This window comes from Lithobates pipiens, unplaced genomic scaffold, assembly GCF_037356315.1.
Source record: "Lithobates pipiens isolate NorthernLeopardFrog02 unplaced genomic scaffold, aLitPip1_a1.2 Scaffold_22, whole genome shotgun sequence".
Taxonomy (NCBI): Eukaryota; Metazoa; Chordata; class Amphibia; order Anura; family Ranidae; genus Lithobates; species Lithobates pipiens.
Genome location: NW_027507784.1, coordinates 22,364,010 through 22,385,109, shown reverse-complemented (window position 1 = coordinate 22,385,109; position 21,100 = coordinate 22,364,010). Strand labels below are relative to the sequence as shown.

Below are 21,100 nucleotides of genomic sequence, written 5' to 3'. Positions count from 1 at the left end.
GATGGTCGGACATTCTCCTTCAGGATCTCTTGGTAGACAGCAGAATTCATAGTTCCTTTTAGCACGGCAAGTCTTCCAGGTCCTGAAGCAGCAAAACAGCCCCAGACCATCACACTACCACCACCATATTTTACTGTTGGTATAATGTTCTTTTTATGAAATGCAGTGTTCCTTCTACGCCAGATATACTTGGACACACACCTTCCAAAGAGTTCCACTTTTATCTCATCGGTCCACAGAATGTTGTCCCAAAAGTCTTGGGGATCATCAAGATGTGTTGTGGAGAAATTGAGACGAGCTTTGATGTTCTTTTTGCTCAGCAGTGGTTTTCTCCTTGGAACTCTGCCATGCAGGCCATTTTTGCCCAGTCTTTTCCTGATGGTGGAGGCATGAACGCTGACCTTAACTGAGGCAAGTGAGGCCTGCAGCTCCTTGGACGTTGTTGTGGGGTCTTTTGTGACCTCTTGGATGAGTCGTCGCTGTGCTCTTGGGGTAATTTTGGGCGGCCAGCCACTCCTGGGAAGGTTCACCACTGTTCCATGTCTTCGCCATTTGTGGATAATGGCTCTCACTGTGGTTCGCTGGATTCCCAAAGCTTTGGAAATGGCTTTTATAACCCTTTCCAGACTGATAGATCTCAATTACTTTCTTTCTCAATTGTTCCTGAATTTCTTTGGGTCTCGGCATGATGTGTAGCTTTTAAGGATCTTCTGGTGGACCTTACTGTGTCAAGCAGCTCCTATTTAAGTGATGCCTTGATTGTGAACAGGTGTGGCAATAATCAGGCCTGGGTGTGGCTAGAGAAATTGAACTCAGGTGTGGACAACCACAGTTATAGTATGTTTTAACAAGGGGGGCAATCACTTTTTCACACAGGGCCATGATGGTTTGGATTTTTTTTCACCTTTAATAATAAACACCTTTATTTACAAATTGCATTTTGTGTTTACTTGTGTTGTCCTTGACTATTGTTTAAATTGGTTTGATGTTCCGAAACACTTAAGTGTGACAAACATGCAAAGGAACAGGAAATGAGGAAGGGGACAAACACTTTTTCACACCACTGTACCTTTGGCGCGGAGCATTTCTAATAAGGGGCGGAGCTCTCTGCGTCTCTGCAATGTTATGGTGGATAAGTCCTGAAAGAGAGAAATTTGGGCGCCCTTATGGACAAGCGGTTCAGCAGCCCTCTGCGATCTGTGTAAAACCTCTTCTTTTAGATTATAGTCTATTACACAACACACTAAATCCCTGGGTGGGTCAGACTCTTTGCCTTTCGGACGTAAAGCTCTATGAACCCGTTCTATGCCAATCGGTGTATCCGGCGGTCTCTCTAGGATGGAGTTGAATAAGCCAGTGACTTCAGCATGCAGGCTCTCAGAGTCAACCAATTCAGGGAGACCTCGCAGGCGAATGTTATGGCGTCTGCCACGGTTATCCAAGTCTTCCGTGTAACGGTTAAGATCACATAGTTGTAGTGTGTGGGTATCAATGATTTGACAGGTTTTTTTTAGAATGGAGGAGTGAGTCGAGGTAGTTTTTTCCACATCTTGAATGCGAGTCGCCATGGCCTGAAGATCAATCCTTAGCTCCGCTATTGCGCCAGTCAGGGCTGCCGTAAGAGAGTCTTTAATGTCCGCCGCTACAGACCGTAGGTCCTGGAGGCTCGGCTGGTGATGAGGGGTGAGAACGATATCATCCATTCTCGGAGAGCCCCTGTGCGAAGGACGTGCTGCTTGTCTGGCCTGTGAGGGCTGGCCTCGTGTAGCGGCCATATTGACGGAATACGAGCGGAACATCTTCGGTATATTCTGCGAGTTCCTGCTGGCCTCGTCCCTCAGAGATCTGTACCGTGATGCCGAGGAGCTGCAGGAAGACGTACCCATGATGTTTAGATATGGCAGGTAGAGAAAAGCCTCTATTTGTCGCTCACTGTTGTCCTCGTCAGCGGGAGCTCACAGACTATGCTGCCATCTTCAGTAGAGGTCAAGCCACGCCCCCTCAACCAGTTTTAATTTTTTGAACAGACTCCCCCTACCACCATATCATAGCCCACTCCTCTTCAATTTTGTTCAATATATTATTATTGAGAAGAGTATTACAGTTTACAGTAAAAACAACATGTACTACCAAGTGAGATAAACAGTAAACTTCAGGAAACAATGGGTACAGATTAAACTCTGGTGAATTTGAGCTCTAAAAAGTAAAACAGTGTATACCTAGTGCCGTTCATAATCCAGTACAGCACCAAATTAAATTCTGGGTCTATACCCATGAAAGAACAACATGAGGAAGAACACACCACTTAACACTCCTCTTAAATTTGACTTAAAATAATATTTGTATCACTATTATTATTATAATATTGTTTTTACATTTTTAAGAATGATTTACAGCTCATTTTCTCATTTTCTGTTTAAAAAAAAAATGTTTGTTTTAGCATCAGTAACACTGAACCATGAACATTATATTATGTTTTTTAATTTTTGCGCTATATTTTTTGATATAGATATAGATATTTTTTGATTTTTATATATATATATATATATATATATATATATATATATATATCTAAAGAAAAAAAAATATCTATATATCTATATCACAAAATATGTATATCTATATCAAAAAATATCTATATCTAAAGAAAAAAAAATATATATATATATATATATCAAAAAATATCTACATATATCTATATCAAAAAATATGTATATCTATATCAAAAAATATCTATATATCTATATCTAAAGAAAAAAAAAAAAATATATATATATATATCAAAAAATATCTACATATATCTATATCAAAAAATATGTATATCTATATCAAAAAATATCTATATATCTATATCTAAAGAAAAAAAAAAACATATATATATATATCAAAAAATATGTATATCTATATAAAAAAATATCTATATATCTATATAAAAAAATATGTATATCTATATCAAAAAAATATCTATATATCTATATCTAAAGAAAAATAAATAAATAAATAAATATATATATATATATAATGTATATATATTTTTCTTTCTTTATATATATAGATATTATTTGATATATATATATATATATATATATATATATATCAAAAAATATCTATATATCTAAAGAAAAAATAAATAAATATATATATATAACATATATATATAACATATAACATTTTGAATAGCCCATGTATATATATATATATATATATATATATATATATATATATATATATATATACAGTGCCTTGCAAAAGTATTCGGCCCCCTTGAACTTTTCAACCTTTTGCCACATTTCAGGCTTCAAACATAAAGATATAAAATTTTATTTTTTTGTGAAGAATCACCAACAAGTGGGACACAATTGTGAAGTGGAACGAAATCTATTGGATATTTTAAACTTTTTTAGCAAATAAAAAACTGAAAAGTGGTGCGTGCAAAATTATTTGGCCCCTTTACTTTCAGTGCAGCAAACTCACTCCAGAAGTTCAGCGAGGATCTCTGAATGATCCAATGTTGTCCTAAATGACTGATGGTGATAAATAGAATCCACCTGTGTGTAATCAAGTCTCTGTATAAATGCACCTGCTCTGTGATAGTCTCAGGGTCAGTGGCGTAACTAGAACCTTCAGGGCCCCGATGCAAGAAACCATGAAGGGCCCCCCTGACAGGGCCCTTTACTCCGAGTTTGGTGGCGGAACAACAGGACCCGGTTGCAAGTGGATGGCTGCATGTAAAGGAACCAATTTCTCCATTTGCCGCCGCTTCTCCACCTCTCCCTTCCACAGACATTCAGCGGCTGCAGGAGGAAAATGGAGAGACCAGTTCCTCTATGTCGGTGTTTCTCAATCTTTTTCCAGTCAGGGCACCCTTTAAGTACATCCCTAGGTGAATGGGGCTGCACTGCAACCACCCTGCAACTGTGTGCATTGCATGCAGTTGAAGCATAGTGATGATGCATTTAAGGGGTTGTAAACCCTTGTGTTTTTTCACCTTAATCCATTCTATGCATTAAGGTGAAAAAACACCTGGCAGTCACTGGAACCCCAGCCCCCACCTTTTTACTTACCTGAGCCCTGGAACTTCACCAGGTGGAGATGCGCTCTTCCTTTGCCCGGGGTTCTCGGCTCCTGATTGGATAGTTTGATAGCAGCTCAACCATTGGCTCCCACTGCTGTTAATAAAATCCAATGAGGCGAGCGTCAGGGGCGCCTGCAAGGTAACCCCCCCCCCGGGAGAGCGCTTCTCCTAGGGGGTTGTCTGATAAGAGGAGGAGCCACGAGAGCCACCGAGGGACCCCAGAATACAAGGTTCGGGCCACTCTGCGCAAAACGAGCTGCACAGTGAAGGTAAGTATAACATGTTTGTTATTAAAAAAAAAAAAGCAAAACCTTTACAATCACATTAAGGGATTAAAACAGGTGGTCAGGAGGCAACATATTGCCCCTTTACCAGCTGTCAAATGCCTCTGAAAAGCGATCTGAGCACAGATCGCTTTTCAGAGGAATAGCATTTTTTTTGCTGCTACTTTGAACAAGCAAGAAAAAAAAATCAGTTCTGATTGTACACATATGGAGTAGGGCTGGGGAAAAAAATCGATTTGAATCTTGAATTGAGTTGAGAGGTCAAATCGATTAAAATTTTCAGCAAATAGTTTTTTTTTTGATATTTATTTTTTCACCAGGATCAGTGCTGACACCGCACCGGTCCTGAGTTACTGCGTGCAGGAGTTTTTAGGTGAGGCCGTGGCTTCGGCCTAGCCCGCGAGGCCGGACCTGCGGACTAGGACGAAGCCACAGCCTCAGCTAAAAACTCCTGCCCGCAGCTCCTCAGGACTGGTGCGGTGTCCATAAAAAAAAAACTGGATTCGATTTGTGAATTGAGTTTTTTTTTTTTAAATGACAACATTTTTTTTTTTTAGATAATCGCCCAGCTCTAATATGGGAGGGGGGGCAGGATTAAACGCAGATACATAAAATGTGCATAAATACATTTAAACAGCGGTGGCTGGTGCTCAAAACCAAATCATCAAATGCAGCCACTGTGCCGTCAAACGCTGCCATTGTACCCTCAAATGCAGCCACTGTGCCCAAACGCTGCTACTGTGCCCAACAAACGCTGCCACTGTGCCATCAAACGCTGCCACTGTGCCATCAAATGCTGTCATTGTGCCGTCAAACGCTGCCACCGCGCCGTCAAACGCTGCCACCGTGCCATCAAACGCTGCCACCGTGCCCATTTAACGCTGCCACCGTGCCCATTTAACACTGCCACCGTGCCCATTTAACACTGCCACTGTGCCCATTTAACGCTGCTATTGTGCCATTAAAGACTGCCACTGTGCCCATTTAACGCTGCCACTGTGCCATCAATTGCAGCCACTGTGCCATCAAACACTGCCACTGTGCCATCAACTGCAGCCACTGTGCCCATTTAACGCTGCCACTGTGCCCTCAAACACTGCCACTGTGCCCTCAAACACTGCCACTGTGCCATCAATTGCAACCACTGTGCCAAACGCTGCCACTGTGCCCTCAAATGCTACAACTGTGCCATTAAACGCTGCAAGTGTGCCATCAAATGCTGCTAGTGTGCCCTTGAATGCCGCCAGTGTGCCCCCCCGCCCGCTCGCCATCTACACACATGCACAAACACATACACACACATGCAAGCACACATGCACATACACATGCACACACATAGACGCATACATACACACACACACACACACACACAAATACACACACACATACACACAAATGCACACACACATAAAGTCTGTTCAAAAACAGCAGAGCTTTCTTACCTCTTCCTGCCGGGTACTGCACTGTAGGGGGAGACAAAGAGCACACACTGCTTTCACTTTAGTTACAAGCAGTGTGATGACTCTCAGCTCCCCGGACAGTGCCGATTACACTTCGGCTGAAGATCGGGGAGCTCGGTCACAGCCACCCGCTCCTTCAATTATACAGGGGGGCCCTCAAGGCCCCCCTGCAGCACGGGGCCCGGTCGCCATGGCGATCGCAGCGACCCCTATAATTCCGCCACTGCTCAGGGTTCTGTTGAAAGTGCAGAGAGCATCATGAAGACCAAGGAACACACCAGGCAGGTCCGTAATACTGTTGTGGAGAAGTTTAAAGCTGGATTTGGATACAAAAAGATTTCCCAAGCTTTAAACATCCCAAGGAGCACTGTGCAAGTGATCATTTTGAAAAGGAAGGAGTATCAGACCACTGCAAATCTACCAAGACCTGGCCCTCCCTCTAAACTTTCAGCTCTGACAAGGAGAAGACTGATCAGAGATGCAGGCAAGAGGCCCATGATCACTCTGGATGAACTGCAGAGAACTACAGCTGAGGTGGGAGAGTCTGTCCATAGGACAACAATCAGTCGTACACTGCACAAATCTGCCCTTTATGGAAGAGTGGCAAGAAGAAAGCCATTTCTCAAAGATATCCATAAAAAGTCTTGTCTAAAGTTTGCCACAAGCCACCTGGGAGACACACCAAACATGTGGAAGAAGGTGCTCTGGTCAGATGAAACCAAAATCACACTTTTTGCCCACAATGCAAAACGATATGTTTGGCGTAAAAGCAACACAGCTCATCACCCTCAACACACCATCCCCACTGTCACACATGGTGGTGGCAGCATCATGGTTTGGGCTGCTTTTCTTCAGCAGTGACAGGGAAGATGGTTAAAATTGAGGGGAAGATGGATGCAGCCAAATACAGGACCATTCTGGATGAAAACCTGTTGAAGTCTGCAAAAGACCTGAAACTGGGACGGAGATTTATCTTCCAACAAGACAATGATCCCAAACATACAGCAAAATCTACAAAGGAATGGTTCACAAATAAACGTATCCAGGTGTTAGAATGGCCAAGTCAAAGTCCAGACCTGAATCCAATCGAGAATCTGTGGAAAGAGCTGAAAACTGCTGTTCACAAACGCTCTCCATCCAACCTCACTGAGCTCCAGCTGTTATGCAAGGAAGAATGGGCAAGAATTTCAGTCTCTCGATGTGCAAAACTGATAGAGACATACCCCAAGCGACTTGCAGCTGTAATCGCAGCAAAAGGTGGCTCTACAAAGTATTAACGCAAGGGGGCCGAATCATTTTGCACACCCCACTTTTCATTTTTTTATTAGTTAAAAAAGTTTCAAAAATCCAATAGATTTCGTTCCACTTCACAATTGTGTCCCACTTGTTGGTGATTCTTCACAAAAATAAAAACTTTATATCTTTATGTTTGAAGCCTGAAATGTGGCAAAAGGTTGAAAAGTTCAAGGGGGCCGAATACTTTCGCAAGGCATTGTGTGTATATATATATATATATATATATATATATATATATATATATATATATATATATATATATATATATATCAAAGTATATATATATATATATATATATATATATATATATATATATATATATATATATATATATATATATATATATCAAAGTATATATATATATATATATATATATATATATATATGAATAAAAGTGCAGAAACATTTTGAATAGCCTATGTATTTTATATTTATACACATTTAAACATGATTTATAGTCAATTGTGTGCTGTTTAAAAATTTTTTATTATTATTTCTTATTATGTGCTGAATACACAGTGTATACTTTTATTCAAAATATACCATAGATTTTATATAAATATATACAGTGTATATATGTATATATATATATATATATATATATATATATATATATATATATATATATATATATATATATATATATATACACACCACACACACATGAACACACAATTAATTACATTCTAATGATATATAATATGATTTATAGATGGATAAATGACAATAGAATAGAAGTTTGTATACAAATTATACATCTTACTTAAACAGAGGGACATTGGAAGGACATCGCTACTGACAGACATTTCAAACTGTAAAGGAAATAAAATAGAACATTAAAATGTATCTATATTGACCAATAACCTCCTCTGTGTGCCCCCAGGAATGGACAATGTTCTTGTGGTGGTTGATGATCTGGAGGACAGCAGTGATCAGGAGAAAACTCGAATCCTGGAGAATCAGCCCAGTATTGGAAAGCTGGCCGGTGATCTCCTCCTCATATCACACACAGAGAAAGCTGATAACATGCAACTTGTAAGAAAACTGAAGAGTATAAAGCATGCTTGTCATTCTTCAGGTATCTTTCCTTTAATTCTATGATTTCTGCCTAAAGATGAGATAACGGGGTGGGGGTCACGGTTTTGGTATGTTTAGTAACACAAAGCAGGGGTAGTGACCGGGTCTGCAAGGACACCTCTGGGCACTTAGCCTATTCCCAGCAGCACATCCTTCGCTTTTCTTCACTTACTCGAATAACACACTCAATATTTCTAAGTATGGAGGAGTATGTATCTGACTCCATGTAATGTGTACTGGTTTTGTACTGAGCACCCCCAATCTTCCTCTTCTTGGGTCCCCCACTGGTGCTCCTATGGTGGTACTCATGCGTGCTGACTCCCGAGCCAACACTGTGTGTCCAATAACACACAGAGCGGGATTGGTGCCCTCCTCTGCTCCCTCCTTACTGTCTCCTGCTGTTGTATCTGAGCCAATAAGGAGCAGGAGATTGGAGAGAGCCCCAGCTCTAGCCCATATCGGTGGATCGAGATCGGGCTCAGGTATGTACTTTTAACCCCCACTAGCGGCCGAGGAAAGAGTTATATGTACACAAAAGCGCTGCTGCCGAAGAGCTTTGCAGGGCGCTTCGACAGTGGTGCCCATTCATTTCAATGGGCAGGGGCAGTTTAGGAGCCGTGTATGCACCGCTCCTAAGATGCTGCTTGCAGGACTTTTTTCTAACCTACTGCAAGCGCATCGCCCCAGTGTGAAAGTACTCTGAGGCCGCGTACACACGAGAGGATTGTCCGTCCAACTTAGTCCGCTGAACCGTGTTTCAGCGGACAATCCGCTCGTGTGTGGGCTTCAGCGGACTTTTTCAGCGGACAGTCTGACAAACAAAGTCTTACGGAATTTCCGTAAGACAGTCCGTTCAAACTTGGTTTCAGCGGACAGTCCGCTCGTGAGTAGGCAAGTTCGACGTACTAAGTTGGGCGCATGCTCAGAAAGGATTTACACGGCGAAGGTTGCATTGCAGTGTATTGGACGTCGAATTTCTAGTCCCGTCGTACGTGCTGTACACGTCATCGCGCAAGTTTTCAGCGGACTGTTCGTTCATCGTGTGTGGTCAAGTCCGTTCATTCAAAATTTGAACGGACTGTCTGTCAGATTGTCTGACGAAATAAGTTGGGCGGACAATCCGCCCGTGTGTACGCGGCCTCACTCTCACAATGGTATACTGGGGCTGCAGGGGAGGCGTTTTTCAGGCACTTTACAGGCGCTATTTTTAGCCCTTTAGCACCTGAAAAATACTTCCAGTGTAAAAGGGGTCTTAGAACCACTTTAATGTGAATTGTAAATTAAATAAATAATTAGCGATTGTTTTTATTGATCTAATTGATCCCTAATGCAAGTCAAATATCCTCTCCCAGGTGTTATGCCACAGAGAAAGACCATTGCCCCCTATGTAGAAGCAGTGGTCTCTCTGAATCAGTCTGATATGCCCTCTGCTGAGTCAGACCTAAACCTTAACAAATCCACAGAAATCTACAGGAAACATGACCTTTGTTCTCAGGGCCGTCTTTAATATAGATTGGACCCTGGGCAAAATTTTTCTTGCCCCCCCCCCATGAAATTTCCCTCTCCACCTGCTCTGAGACATACAATAAATAGCAGCTAGACTTAAAATCAGTTTACTGTATCAGATCAGGCAGCAATTACGATTGGTTGCCAGCAGTTACAGCATATCATTACTGCTTACTGACTAGTTGCTAGAGGTTACAGCACACATTACGGCTCACTGATTAGTTGCTAGAGGTTACAGCACATCACCTCCTCACAGCAGGGGAGCATGATATACATAGGAATGCCTCCTTTATTTACATATCAATGCCGCCGCCTGCAGCTATTTACTTAGTATTGTCGCCGCTATTTACATACAAATTCCAGATATTTACATGTAAACACAGGGTCTGCAGGTGAGTCATCTGCACACAATAGGGCAGAGCTGGGAAGCATTAGTAGCAGCACTTCACACTGAGATATTGGGACACAGTACAGGAATAAAACTTCAAGGGAATTTAAACCTGGATAGTTAGCAAGTGTGAGGCAGCTGTTTTGGGCCCCCCAACAATGACAGGGCCCAGGGCAGCTGCCCCTTTTGCCTTGCCTTAAAGACGGCCCTGTTTGTTCTGACCAAGCAGGATCTGGGTCGGACCATTGCAGTGACTTCTGCTTTTCTGCTTTCATACATATAGAGCAGCATTTCTTTACATATTTTAACATATACAGTAAGCATCATGTACCTGGAATGTTGTGGAGGCCTCTCTTGCACCTCCTGACCAACACTCCTGAAGGTGGAGACAGAGAGTGTGAGGGCACAGAGTGGCACAGGTGCTGGAGTAGCTGGATGGTTATGTCCGTTCTTGAGGTGGATGCAGCTGGGGTGGGGGGGATTTTGTTGCAGTCCTCATGGCAGGACACCGAAGCAGGGGATGGTAGCAGAGCCAGTATGCAGGCAGCGACTAACGGCAGCTGGGTAACAATTAGCAAGCAAAGCAAGTCCAGGAAGCAGCCCAATGCTGGTAACAGCTGGGCAGTGCAGTACAGAGTCAGCAGGCAAAGACGAGTCCAGTAAACAGGCCGAGGTCACAGAGATCAGATGAACCAGGTTAATACAGAAGTAAAGGCAAATACGCATGCGCACATTAATTTGTAGGATTCTGAAATAATACATCTATTGCCTCTTTTCCCAGAAGTATTAGCACGTGAGCAATGCACACAGGCAGGGACATGACTGTAAGGCCTCACTGCTTTTCTAGTACTGCAATACTGGTTTAAAGGGGTTGTAAACCCTTGTGTTTTTTCACCTTAATGCATCCTATGCACTAAAGGGTTTGTAAAGGTTCCTTTTTTTTTTTTAAAAACAAACATGTTATACTTACCTCCTCTGTGCAGTTTATTTTGCACTGAGTGGACCTCGATCCTCCTCTTCTGGGGTCCCTCGGCGGCTGTCTCGACTCCTCCCCACATCAGCTAACCTACATTCTGGGAAGGGCTCTCCCAAGGGAGTTGGCTTGCGGGCGCGCTCATCTGATAAAGTGGTCACTCGGCCCCGCCCCTGATGCGCCACGCCATTGATTTGATTGACAGCAGCAGGAGCCAATGGCTGCGCTGCGTATCAATCATCCAATGAATGAGCCGAGAAGCCCGGTCGAGAAGCCAGCGCGTTCATAACGCGCAACTTTTCGTGGGATCTGGGGGGGGGGGGGGGGGGCTGGTAATTGTTGGATGTTTTTTCACCTGAATGCATAGAATGCATTAGATAACTCCATAGAATGCATTCGGGTGAAAAAACATGTACCTTTACAATCCCTTTAAGGTAAAAAAACTTCTGATAGTGACCGCCCCCCCCCCCCCCCCCCCATTTTACTCACCTGAGCCTGTTCGATCCCTTGGTGGAGACGCAGCCATTGCTTGGCGCTGCTGTCAATCAAATCCAAAGATGCGGGCGCCGGGGGGGGCGGGGCCGAGCCCGGCATTCTGTGTCTATGAACGCAAATTCTGGACTTGGGAGTGTGCGCCCGCAAGGTTACCCCCTGGGGGAGTGCTTCACCTAGGGCAGTGATATGCAATTAGGGGACCTCCAGCTGTTGCAGAACTACAATTCCCATGAGGCACTGCAAGACTCTAACAGCCACAAGCATGGCACCCAGAGGCAGAGGCATGATGGGACTTGTAGTTTTGCAACAGCTAGAGGTCCGCTAATTGCATATCCCCGACCTATGGGGTTATACGATGCAGGGAGGAGCTGATAGCACCACCGCGGGACCCCAGAAGACGAGGATCGGGGCCACACTGTGCAAAACGAACTGCACAGAGGAGGTAAGTATGATATGTTTTCTATTTAAAAAAAAAAAAAACAACAAAAATTTACAATCACTTTAAATTACAACACACTTTTTTCAGCTGCCTGGATCTATACATTTTTACTGTCAACTGCCTATGAAGTTTGTCACCATTAGCTTTATTTGCCAGAATTTGTGGTAATGTGTATCCAATATTTTGAACTAGGGCCAGAATCTACAAATCATTTTACTTATCCAACCTTTGTATTTTTCAGAAAACTTTTCAAAAAGAAGGTTACAAGGACAAGAGCAAAAAGCATTACCAGTGAGTGATGGACTCAAATTATTTTCTGTAAAAAAGAAAAATTTATTTACAGTATAGTATTGTGAGAGGTTAGCTCAGCAGAGTGTGTGTGACCCCCTGTATGAGTTCAATACACAAAATTAGGCACAGCAAACAGCATTGCAGGTGAAAAGACAAAAGGTGTGTGTTTTTTTTTTACCCTATATACAAGGGAAAAATAACAGCAAAAAATAAAAGAAACATGAAAATAAATCCTTGCCCTGGTTATCAACTAGGTGCAGCCTTGTGCTGGCCCCCAGCACCTATCGCTCTGTTTAAGAGGATTTCCACACAGGCTTGGTCTCACCGCACAGGACATAAGATTTTGTCTCGCAGGTATCACGCTCCCCAGTCTGCAAAGACACACAACTGGTTCCAGGATGGAGCACCCTCTCTAAGCAGGCTAGGAATTTTGTAGAGCCCCTAATGACCCAAATTACTTCAAGAGGGGGTCCAGCAAAAAAAAAAAAAAACATTAAAAGCCAGCAGCTACAAATACTGCAGCTGCTGACTTTTAATAAATGGACACTTACCTGTCCCAGGGTCCAGCGATGTCGGCAGCCAAAGCCGAGCAATTGCTCCGCTCTCGGCTGCTCCCGCCGCCATTCTCATTGAGGGAATTCCCTAGTGCGCATGCGCGAGTTACAATGCGCATTGCAAGTGGTCCCCGCTATCTCCTGGGACCTGTGTGTTTCCCAGGAGACAGCGTGGGGGCTGTGGGAAGGGGTGTGACTCCCGCGGGAGACTAATCCCGGAAGTGGGTGCAGATACCTGTATTATACAGGTATCTTCACCCCCCTCCCCCCTGAAAGGTGCCAATTGTGGGGGAGGAATCTAATGAGTAGAAGTTCCACTTTTCGGTGGAACTCCATTTTCAGTACACTACCAGAAAAGTAGTAGAAACTGTACACACTGTATTAGATACTGTGTACACCGCCTGCACTGTATTAGAAACTGTACTACGGCTGCACTGTATTGTGTACTGTGTACACCACCAGAAGTGTGGTAGAAACTGTACACACTGTATTAGATACTGTGGACATTGCCTGCACTGTATTAGAAACTGTACAATGGCTGCACTGTATTGTGTACTGTGTACACCATTAGAAGTGTAGTAGAAACTGTACACACTGTATTAGATACTGTGGACACTGCCTGCACTGTATTAGAAACTGTACAATGGCTGCACTGTATTGTGTACTGTGTACACCATTAGAAGTGTAGTAGAAACTGTAAACACTGTATTAGATACTGTGGACACCGCCTGCACTGTATTAGAAACTGTACAATGGCTTCACTGTATTGTGTACTGTGTACACCACCAGAAGTGTAGTAGAAACTGTACACACTGTATTAGATACTGTGTACACCGCCTGCACTGTATTAGAAACTGTACAATGGCTGCACTGTATTGTGTACTGTGTACACCACCAGAAGTGTAGTAGAAACTGTACACAGAAGTATACAGTTGGTAAGGAGGATGAGTCAGCTAGAAACATTCATGATAGACTGAAGGGGGTGGGTAGCCTGTGTAGAGATAAACCAATAAAGAGGGAGTTGTAGTAGTAAAGACGAGAGATAGAAAGTAATTGGAGAAGTGTAATTGGTTAACAATGGTCACATTTTGGAAATGGTACAGAGGTTAACCTCTTGGCGACCGCCCCTACGTACATATATACGGTGGAGAGGCAGCTCTTCTGCGCGAAATAACATGATTTTGCGCTACTGGGTCTGATTGGACACAGTGGGAGCCAATCAGCTGGTCCAGCAGACCTGATGTCCACAGTCCACCGGGACCCACCGATCATTCCAGAAACAGCCAGAACGGTGGTCTGCCTATGAAAGTAAGGCAGATTACCGTTCTGTGTCGAGGGAAGACAGAGATCCTGTGTTTCTGCTAAGCAGGAACACAGATCTCTGTTGTAAGGATCAAGGTATGTGGAAACAAAATGGTTGACAGTATGTTTTACTAAATACTTGTCTGTCTTTATCCTTCTCAGTAATATAAGGACTCATCATCTTTAGTCACGTACGCATAAGAAGAGGCCACATCAGCCCTAAAAAGCAGTCTACGCCCAGAAGATTGTCTTATCAGCTGATAACACCTGGAGAATTGCCTTTTCTTTGCAAATTGTTGTTTTTTTTACATTGCTGATGCTTGTCTTTTTCTGTATATAAAAGAGATGTAATAAAGAGCCTCAGGGTCAGAGTTAAGTACGGACTTCTGAGCAGAAATACTGAGTACCTCCGTGTCTCTTTGCTTAGATAAGAACTCTAACTAACAATTGGGAAACGGTAACATAACCTGACAAATAGGTGACTTGTTGAGGTCACACCTAACATTCTGGCGCCCGAACAGGGACACGCAGAAAGAAACTACAAGAGGCGAACGAACATAAGGACGGAACGAAGTGGTCGGGCACATCAGGAACCACAGACAAAAACCTGCGCAGGTAAGAAAAGTTTTATTTTCTTATAAACTCTGTGCTTCTTAGATCTGTGCCCACCCGGTCTGTCTATATTGGTCTTCAGGTAATACCAACCTCTGTAGTAAGCGGGTCTTGAACTTAATATTTTGACTTATGTTACCGTTCTTGTCTGTCTCCTTGTCGTCTGTCTGTCACGATTGAGATAAGCCTTGTTTGTATGGTATGAGTTGAAACATATATCATCCCAATGAGTAACGGAATGCGCCCTTAACTCGTGAGAGTACTTTGGGGGTCTGACACTTACGTTTGATATATGCCTTTTGACTCATGAGCCTGAAAACGGGTTGAGAGTATAAGTCCTGGCTGCCTCGATAAAGCAGGAATAAGAAACGAATGCTGAGAGATTCCATGGTAATGGGAAGGGAATAAGGTCTCCACAAAGTCCCGGAGACCTAGTCATATGTGTTTGGCCACCAAAAGGGAATGCTTGTATATGTTGTAGCCGTCAGTCTGGTCATAATATTTGTCAGTTGGCTAGCATATAAAGTAATTCGATTTCAGAAATCTCATCTAGGAGAGGTTTTTAGTATTTTGGCACCCTAGGAGGAGAAGGCAACGAGACACTTAGTAAGTGATCCAAACGTCACCTAGGCAAGACTGTCAAAATGGGCCAGACACATGGTATACCCCAGGGGGAATCTCAGAAATGTTATACTGTTAAAGATATAATTACAATGTTGTATGGGAAGGATAAGGCACAAGGCACAAATAGGATTCTCAAGAAATTGGGGATGGATGGAGAAAATGGATTAAGTGTAGAAGGTTGGGAAGAAATAAAGAAAGACAGACAGGGAGAGATATTGAAAAACGGATGGGTATCACAAATACAATGTCTAATTAAGGTATCCAACAGGGCTAAAGAGGAGGGATGGGAGTATTGTCAGGAAAAGGGTGGATGGGATATGAAGGTCCGACACAAAAGTCTTCCTTCTGCTCCCGGCGATAGGGTAAATACGGGAGATACTCCACCTCCTTATAACACCACCACACCAGGTAATGAAAGACCAAAACTTTATCCTTCCTTAAGAGGAAGAGGGTGGGTATGCCGAGTATGCGGTACCCAGAACCCAGACTGGGCACAGGAATGTGTGCATTGCGGCGCTCAAAGACCAGAGCCCGTAGCTCCAGTCCATAGTCGGACTAGGGTAATACAAGTGAATAATCCAAATTTCGGGCAGGAAGGAGAACCGCCTACGGTGACTCGACAAGTTGTCTTGAGGGCATGGGCACCTTGGACAGCTAACACTCTTATGGCACTGGTACAGAATGCTCCTGATCCCGTAGCAAAACCCGCCGCCTTCTGCAGATTTGTGACACAGTTGCTGGACACACATGAAGCAGCTTGGCAAGATGGGGAAGATATATGTAGACATAAAATGACACTGACAATGTTTAATCAATTCATGACTAAACTTACCCCACTTAGACCGAATGGGGATCCTGCCGCGGACCCGCCAGGAGTACATCCTCGTCATATAGATTCTAGACCCCTGTTTATTGCTCAGTTACGAGAATTTTGCCAAGAGAAACAGCGGGAAAGGGGCTCAACGGCGCCCATAAAACAAGCCCCAGGTCAGACTGTTACCGAATTTTACCTTAACATGGAAAGCATGATGGCTGACGAAGGGCTAGATTTAGCCCTACCCATCACCATTAGGGCTTTCAATCGACAGTTTATGGAAGGATTAGTACCACAAATAGGTGACAAACTAAAGACGTGTACTCCTGAATGGAGAGCCTTACAGGACAGAGGAGCGCTGTTGCAGAAAGCACAAGGTATCGAAGCTGATCTAACAGAAACTAAACCTAGGAGGACACCGGGAGTTAACACTGTTGCCCGGGTTAGGGAAGGAGGGAACTCCTCCCGTAGACCTCTTACCTGCTATTACTGCGACAAGGTAGGACATATAAAAAGAAATTGTAGAAAAAGGATAAAAGACGAACAGGAAGGAAGCACGGACAGAGACGAGAGGGACAACAGACAGAGGAGTGGCAACGATAGGGACGATACGGCATGACTCGCCCCGGTCCTAGCTGAATCAGAGAACAAAATGCTCCACATGTTGATGAAGGTGGAAGGTAAACATATTCCTTGTTTGGTTGACACAGGAGCGTCACGCAGTCTGTTGTCTGATTCAGTAGTCCCTCCACACATGACGTCCCGTGACACCATACCCATAAGTGGTTACGACGGACTCCTGACTGATGCCCCGCTGACTAAACCTTTAAAAGTAAAGATAGGAAATCACATGTTTTTGTCACGCTTTTTGATTTCCAGAGGAGCTCCCACTAATTTATTAGGAGCAGACATTCTTCAGAAAATAGGAGCGAACATTACTTATCACCCAGATGGCATGGTCACCCTAGCAATAGGAGATGACCCAGAGGGTATAGAAATCTGTAGTAAAATACAATGCTTGGAAGAAGAACCAGAACCGTCCAATACGCCCTCACCGGAAATAGACCAAATTCTGTCTAGCCTTCCGGAAGGGTTATGGGAAACACATCCAGCAGACGTTGGGCTTCTGCCCATACCCCCGGTTACTCTACAGCTGATTCCAGGAGCAGTTCTCCCTCAGCAGAAACAGTACCCACTCAGTGCGCCCCAGGAAGCAGCTATAGAACTACAAGTGGAGGCTCTACTTAAAAGTGGAGCATTAAAAGAAATACAATCACCAGCCAATACCCCATTGTATCCAGTTAAGAAAAAGACATTGGGGGATGGCCCAATAAGGTATAGGATGGTACAGGACTTAAGGGCAATAAACAAAATATTGGCCCCAATAACGCCATTAGTACCGAACCCGCATACCTTACTGTCAGAAATACCATCAGATAGCTCCTCATTTACAGTTGTAGACTTGGCAAATGCTTTCTTTTCTGTACCCCTGGCGGAGGAATGTCAACCATGGTTCGCGTTCCGCCTTCGAAACCGTCAGCTAACCTGGACACGCCTACCGCAAGGGATGGCGCATTCGCCAACTCTATACTCACAAGCCCTGCAGACAGTGTTAGGAGAATGGCTACCGCCTGACACTTGTGTATTGTTGCAATATGTAGATGACCTATTGTTATGTTGTCCGGATAACGATACTTGTTTAAAAGCCACTCTCTCATTGTTACAATTCCTGGCTGAAAAAGGGTGCAAAGTGAATAGAACTAAGTTACAGGTATGTCAGAAAAAGGTTGTCTTTTTGGGCCACTGTATATCCCAGGGTACTCGACACCTCACTGAAGACCGAGTCCAGGCCATAAGACAAATGAATGTCCCACGCAACTTTAAGCAACTTCGTATGTTTCTGGGAATGGTGTCATATTGTAGACAATGGATACCACATGCCAGTTCTCTGATGCAGCCATTATATGATTGCTTGAAAATAGTACCCTATGTACTCACAGAAGCAGGTCATGAATCTTTTAGCACCTTAAAAAGGTTACTAATTTCGGCACCTGCGATCGGGATCCCTGATTATACCAAAACATTTCATTTGTACATTGCTGAAATCACGGGACACGCAACAGGGGTGTTGACACAACAACACATCAAACAAAGGCCGGTAGTATACTTCTCGGCGGCTCTCGATCCTGTCTCTAGAGGATCACCGTCCTGTGTACGAGCAGTTGCAGCAGTGTCAATTATCATTGACAAATCCTCAGAAATTGTCTTAGACAATCCTGTAGTGGTACATACCACACATGACATACACGCCATCTTGTCACAGGTCCAGCCAAAACACATATCAATGGCAAGGCAGCTGCGTCTACAATGCACCTTGCTCCTACCCCCCCAATGTTACCTTTCAGCGATGCACTTCTTTTAACTTAGCACAGCTTTTACCATTACAGAGAGATTTGACAGGGGGGAGTAATGATGATAATGGTGTAGACACAGCACAAGATACTCAGGATTCTGACACACTTTCGTTTCAGGACATAACATCTGATGAACACGATTGTTTTCAACTTATGGAACAAGAAACCACGGGGTTCAACACATGTCACAGACATACCCATTGCAAATGCAGAACACACACTGTACATAGATGGTAGTAGATTTGCCGATGACAAAGGTAAATATCACACAGGTTATGCTGTGGTAACGGACACACAGGTAATTGAGGCAAAGTCACTACCAGCACACATGTCGGCACAAGAAGCGGAACTAACCGCTCTAGAGAAAGCCTTAGAACACTTGGAGGGACAAGAAGGGAACGTTTACACTGATTCCGCATACGCCTACGGTGTGGCACATGATTATGGCCACATATGGAAAGCTAGAGGTTACCTTACAGCAGCAGGCACACCTGTTAAACATGGTGAAGGAATCAAAAGAGTCCTGAACAATCTTCAAAAGGTTAAAAGAGTAGCCATCATGAAGATAGCGGCACACACGAGCGCAAAAACAACTGAGGCAAAAGGAAACGCATTTGCAGATTTAACTGCAAAGAAGGCAGCTCTAGGGGAAGTAAGCCCTGAGACCTTAGCCACGGTACAGGTGAGTATGCCCGAAACCACATGGCAGCAGCTAATCGAACTACAGGAACAAGCAGGGGCTATTGAGAAGGACCGTTGGGTTAAGGAGGGAGCTGCACCAGGCCTTGACAATGTATGGAGAGAAGGAGACAAAATATGTCTACCCGCTTCTCTATACCCCGCAATGGCAGCGGCTGTCCACTTACCCACTCATGTCAGCTCCAATTCTATGTATAGGATTGTAAGCCAAGGATGGCTAGCCCCTGGATTCAGTAGTACTGCAAGGAACTACTGTGCTGCATGCCAAATCTGTCTGATTAATAACCCAGGACAGAGAGTGAAAACCCCACGTAAACATCAGGTCCGGGCCCAATATCCCTTTCAGAGACTGCAGATTGACTACATACAAATGCCTAAGAGCGGCCCCTTTGAATTTGTTCTCGTGTGCATCTGCCTATTTTCAGGCTGGCCCGAAAGTTATCCTGTGAAATCAGCTACGGCAAAAGCCACCGCCAAGAAACTGATCACTGAACTGATACCTAGGTTTGGTCTCCCAGAAACAATAGAATCAGATAGGGGGACACATTTCACGGGAGAAATAATGCAAAATGTGATGGCAATGTTAGGGGTTCAACAAAGTTTTCATACTCCTTACCACCCACAGAGTTCAGGATCAGTAGAAAGAGTAAATGGTACAATCAAGCTGAAAATACAAAAGGCCATGCAGGAGTTGAACAAACCATGGCCTGAGTGCCTACCCTTAGCTTTGTTCTCTATTAGGTACACCCCAACAGGAAAAACCGGGTTATCCCCATATGAAATACTGTTTGGAAGTGCACCTAGATTAGGTTTATATTTTCCTCAAAGTATGCAATTGCAATGTGATAGTTTAACTACGTATGTAATACAGTTGCAACAGCGTCTGACTAAAATCCACAAGAGTGTGTATTCTTCTCTTCCAGACCCTAATTCTGTCACAGGTACACACGATCTACAACCAGGAGACTATGTGTATGTAAAGAAACATACCAGGAAGACACTGGAACCAAGGTTTGAAGGTCCTTTCCAGGTGCTATTGATTACAGCAACCTCAGTGAAATTGGAAGGGAAACCTACCTGGATCCACGCTTCACACTGTAAAAAGGAGCCAGTTGGCAAATGACAACATGTATCTTTTTCCTTTCAAAACATTTTTATTCGCAAGTAATAAAATAATTACACAGTACGATATAGATTTTGTGCATGCGAAAATATTCGGTGTACAAGAAGTAAGCAATAACAATGGGACACAGTCCCTATAAAACAACATCAAAGAGAACAATGGTTTATGCAGTTCGGATTATAAAGGAGAGTAATACTCTAATTAAACAGTCAAGTGTCATATAATCCGGGATCACCAGGGGAGGTAAAGAAGGTGACTCCCCGGACTAAGATCTATACGTTAGCGTAGAGTACAGGTACTGCGAGTGCCGCGATTTTCGGCAATAGGGGGATAGGATAGTGATAGAAGTTAGACTAGGAACAAGCAAAGGAATAAAGGAAGGAAAAGAGAGGAGAGGGAAGTAGAGAAGGAGAGAGAGGCTGTGGATCAACCGGCCCGCACGGGCCCCGGGCACGTATAGTAAGGGTCTCTTTAATATGTTGAAGTTTAGATACCTATAAGGTCGGGGTCTAGGCCAGGGGGTAAAAAGTGTGTGATCCATGGCTGCCAGACCTTACAAAATCGGGGCATGCGATCTAAAATTTTCGCCTCAATTTTACAGTGAATCATTGCTTGCGTAACCCTATTTTTAACTTCGGGTATAGGGAGTAAAGGCGTCTTCCAAGCCCTAGCAA

At 43.6% G+C, this 21,100-nt stretch overlaps 1 protein-coding gene across 1 annotated transcript in view; it reads left to right on the top strand.

Moving 5' to 3' along the window:
• Window positions 1-21,100, top strand: part of LOC143923399 (uncharacterized) — a 139,003-nt gene that overhangs the window by 76,320 nt on the left and 41,583 nt on the right. The window contains exons 8-9 of the mRNA XM_077447057.1: window positions 7,999-8,193; window positions 12,235-12,284. Of these exons, the coding sequence (XP_077303183.1) occupies window positions 7,999-8,193; window positions 12,235-12,284 (245 nt within the window). The remainder of the gene's footprint in view (window positions 1-7,998; window positions 8,194-12,234; window positions 12,285-21,100) is intronic.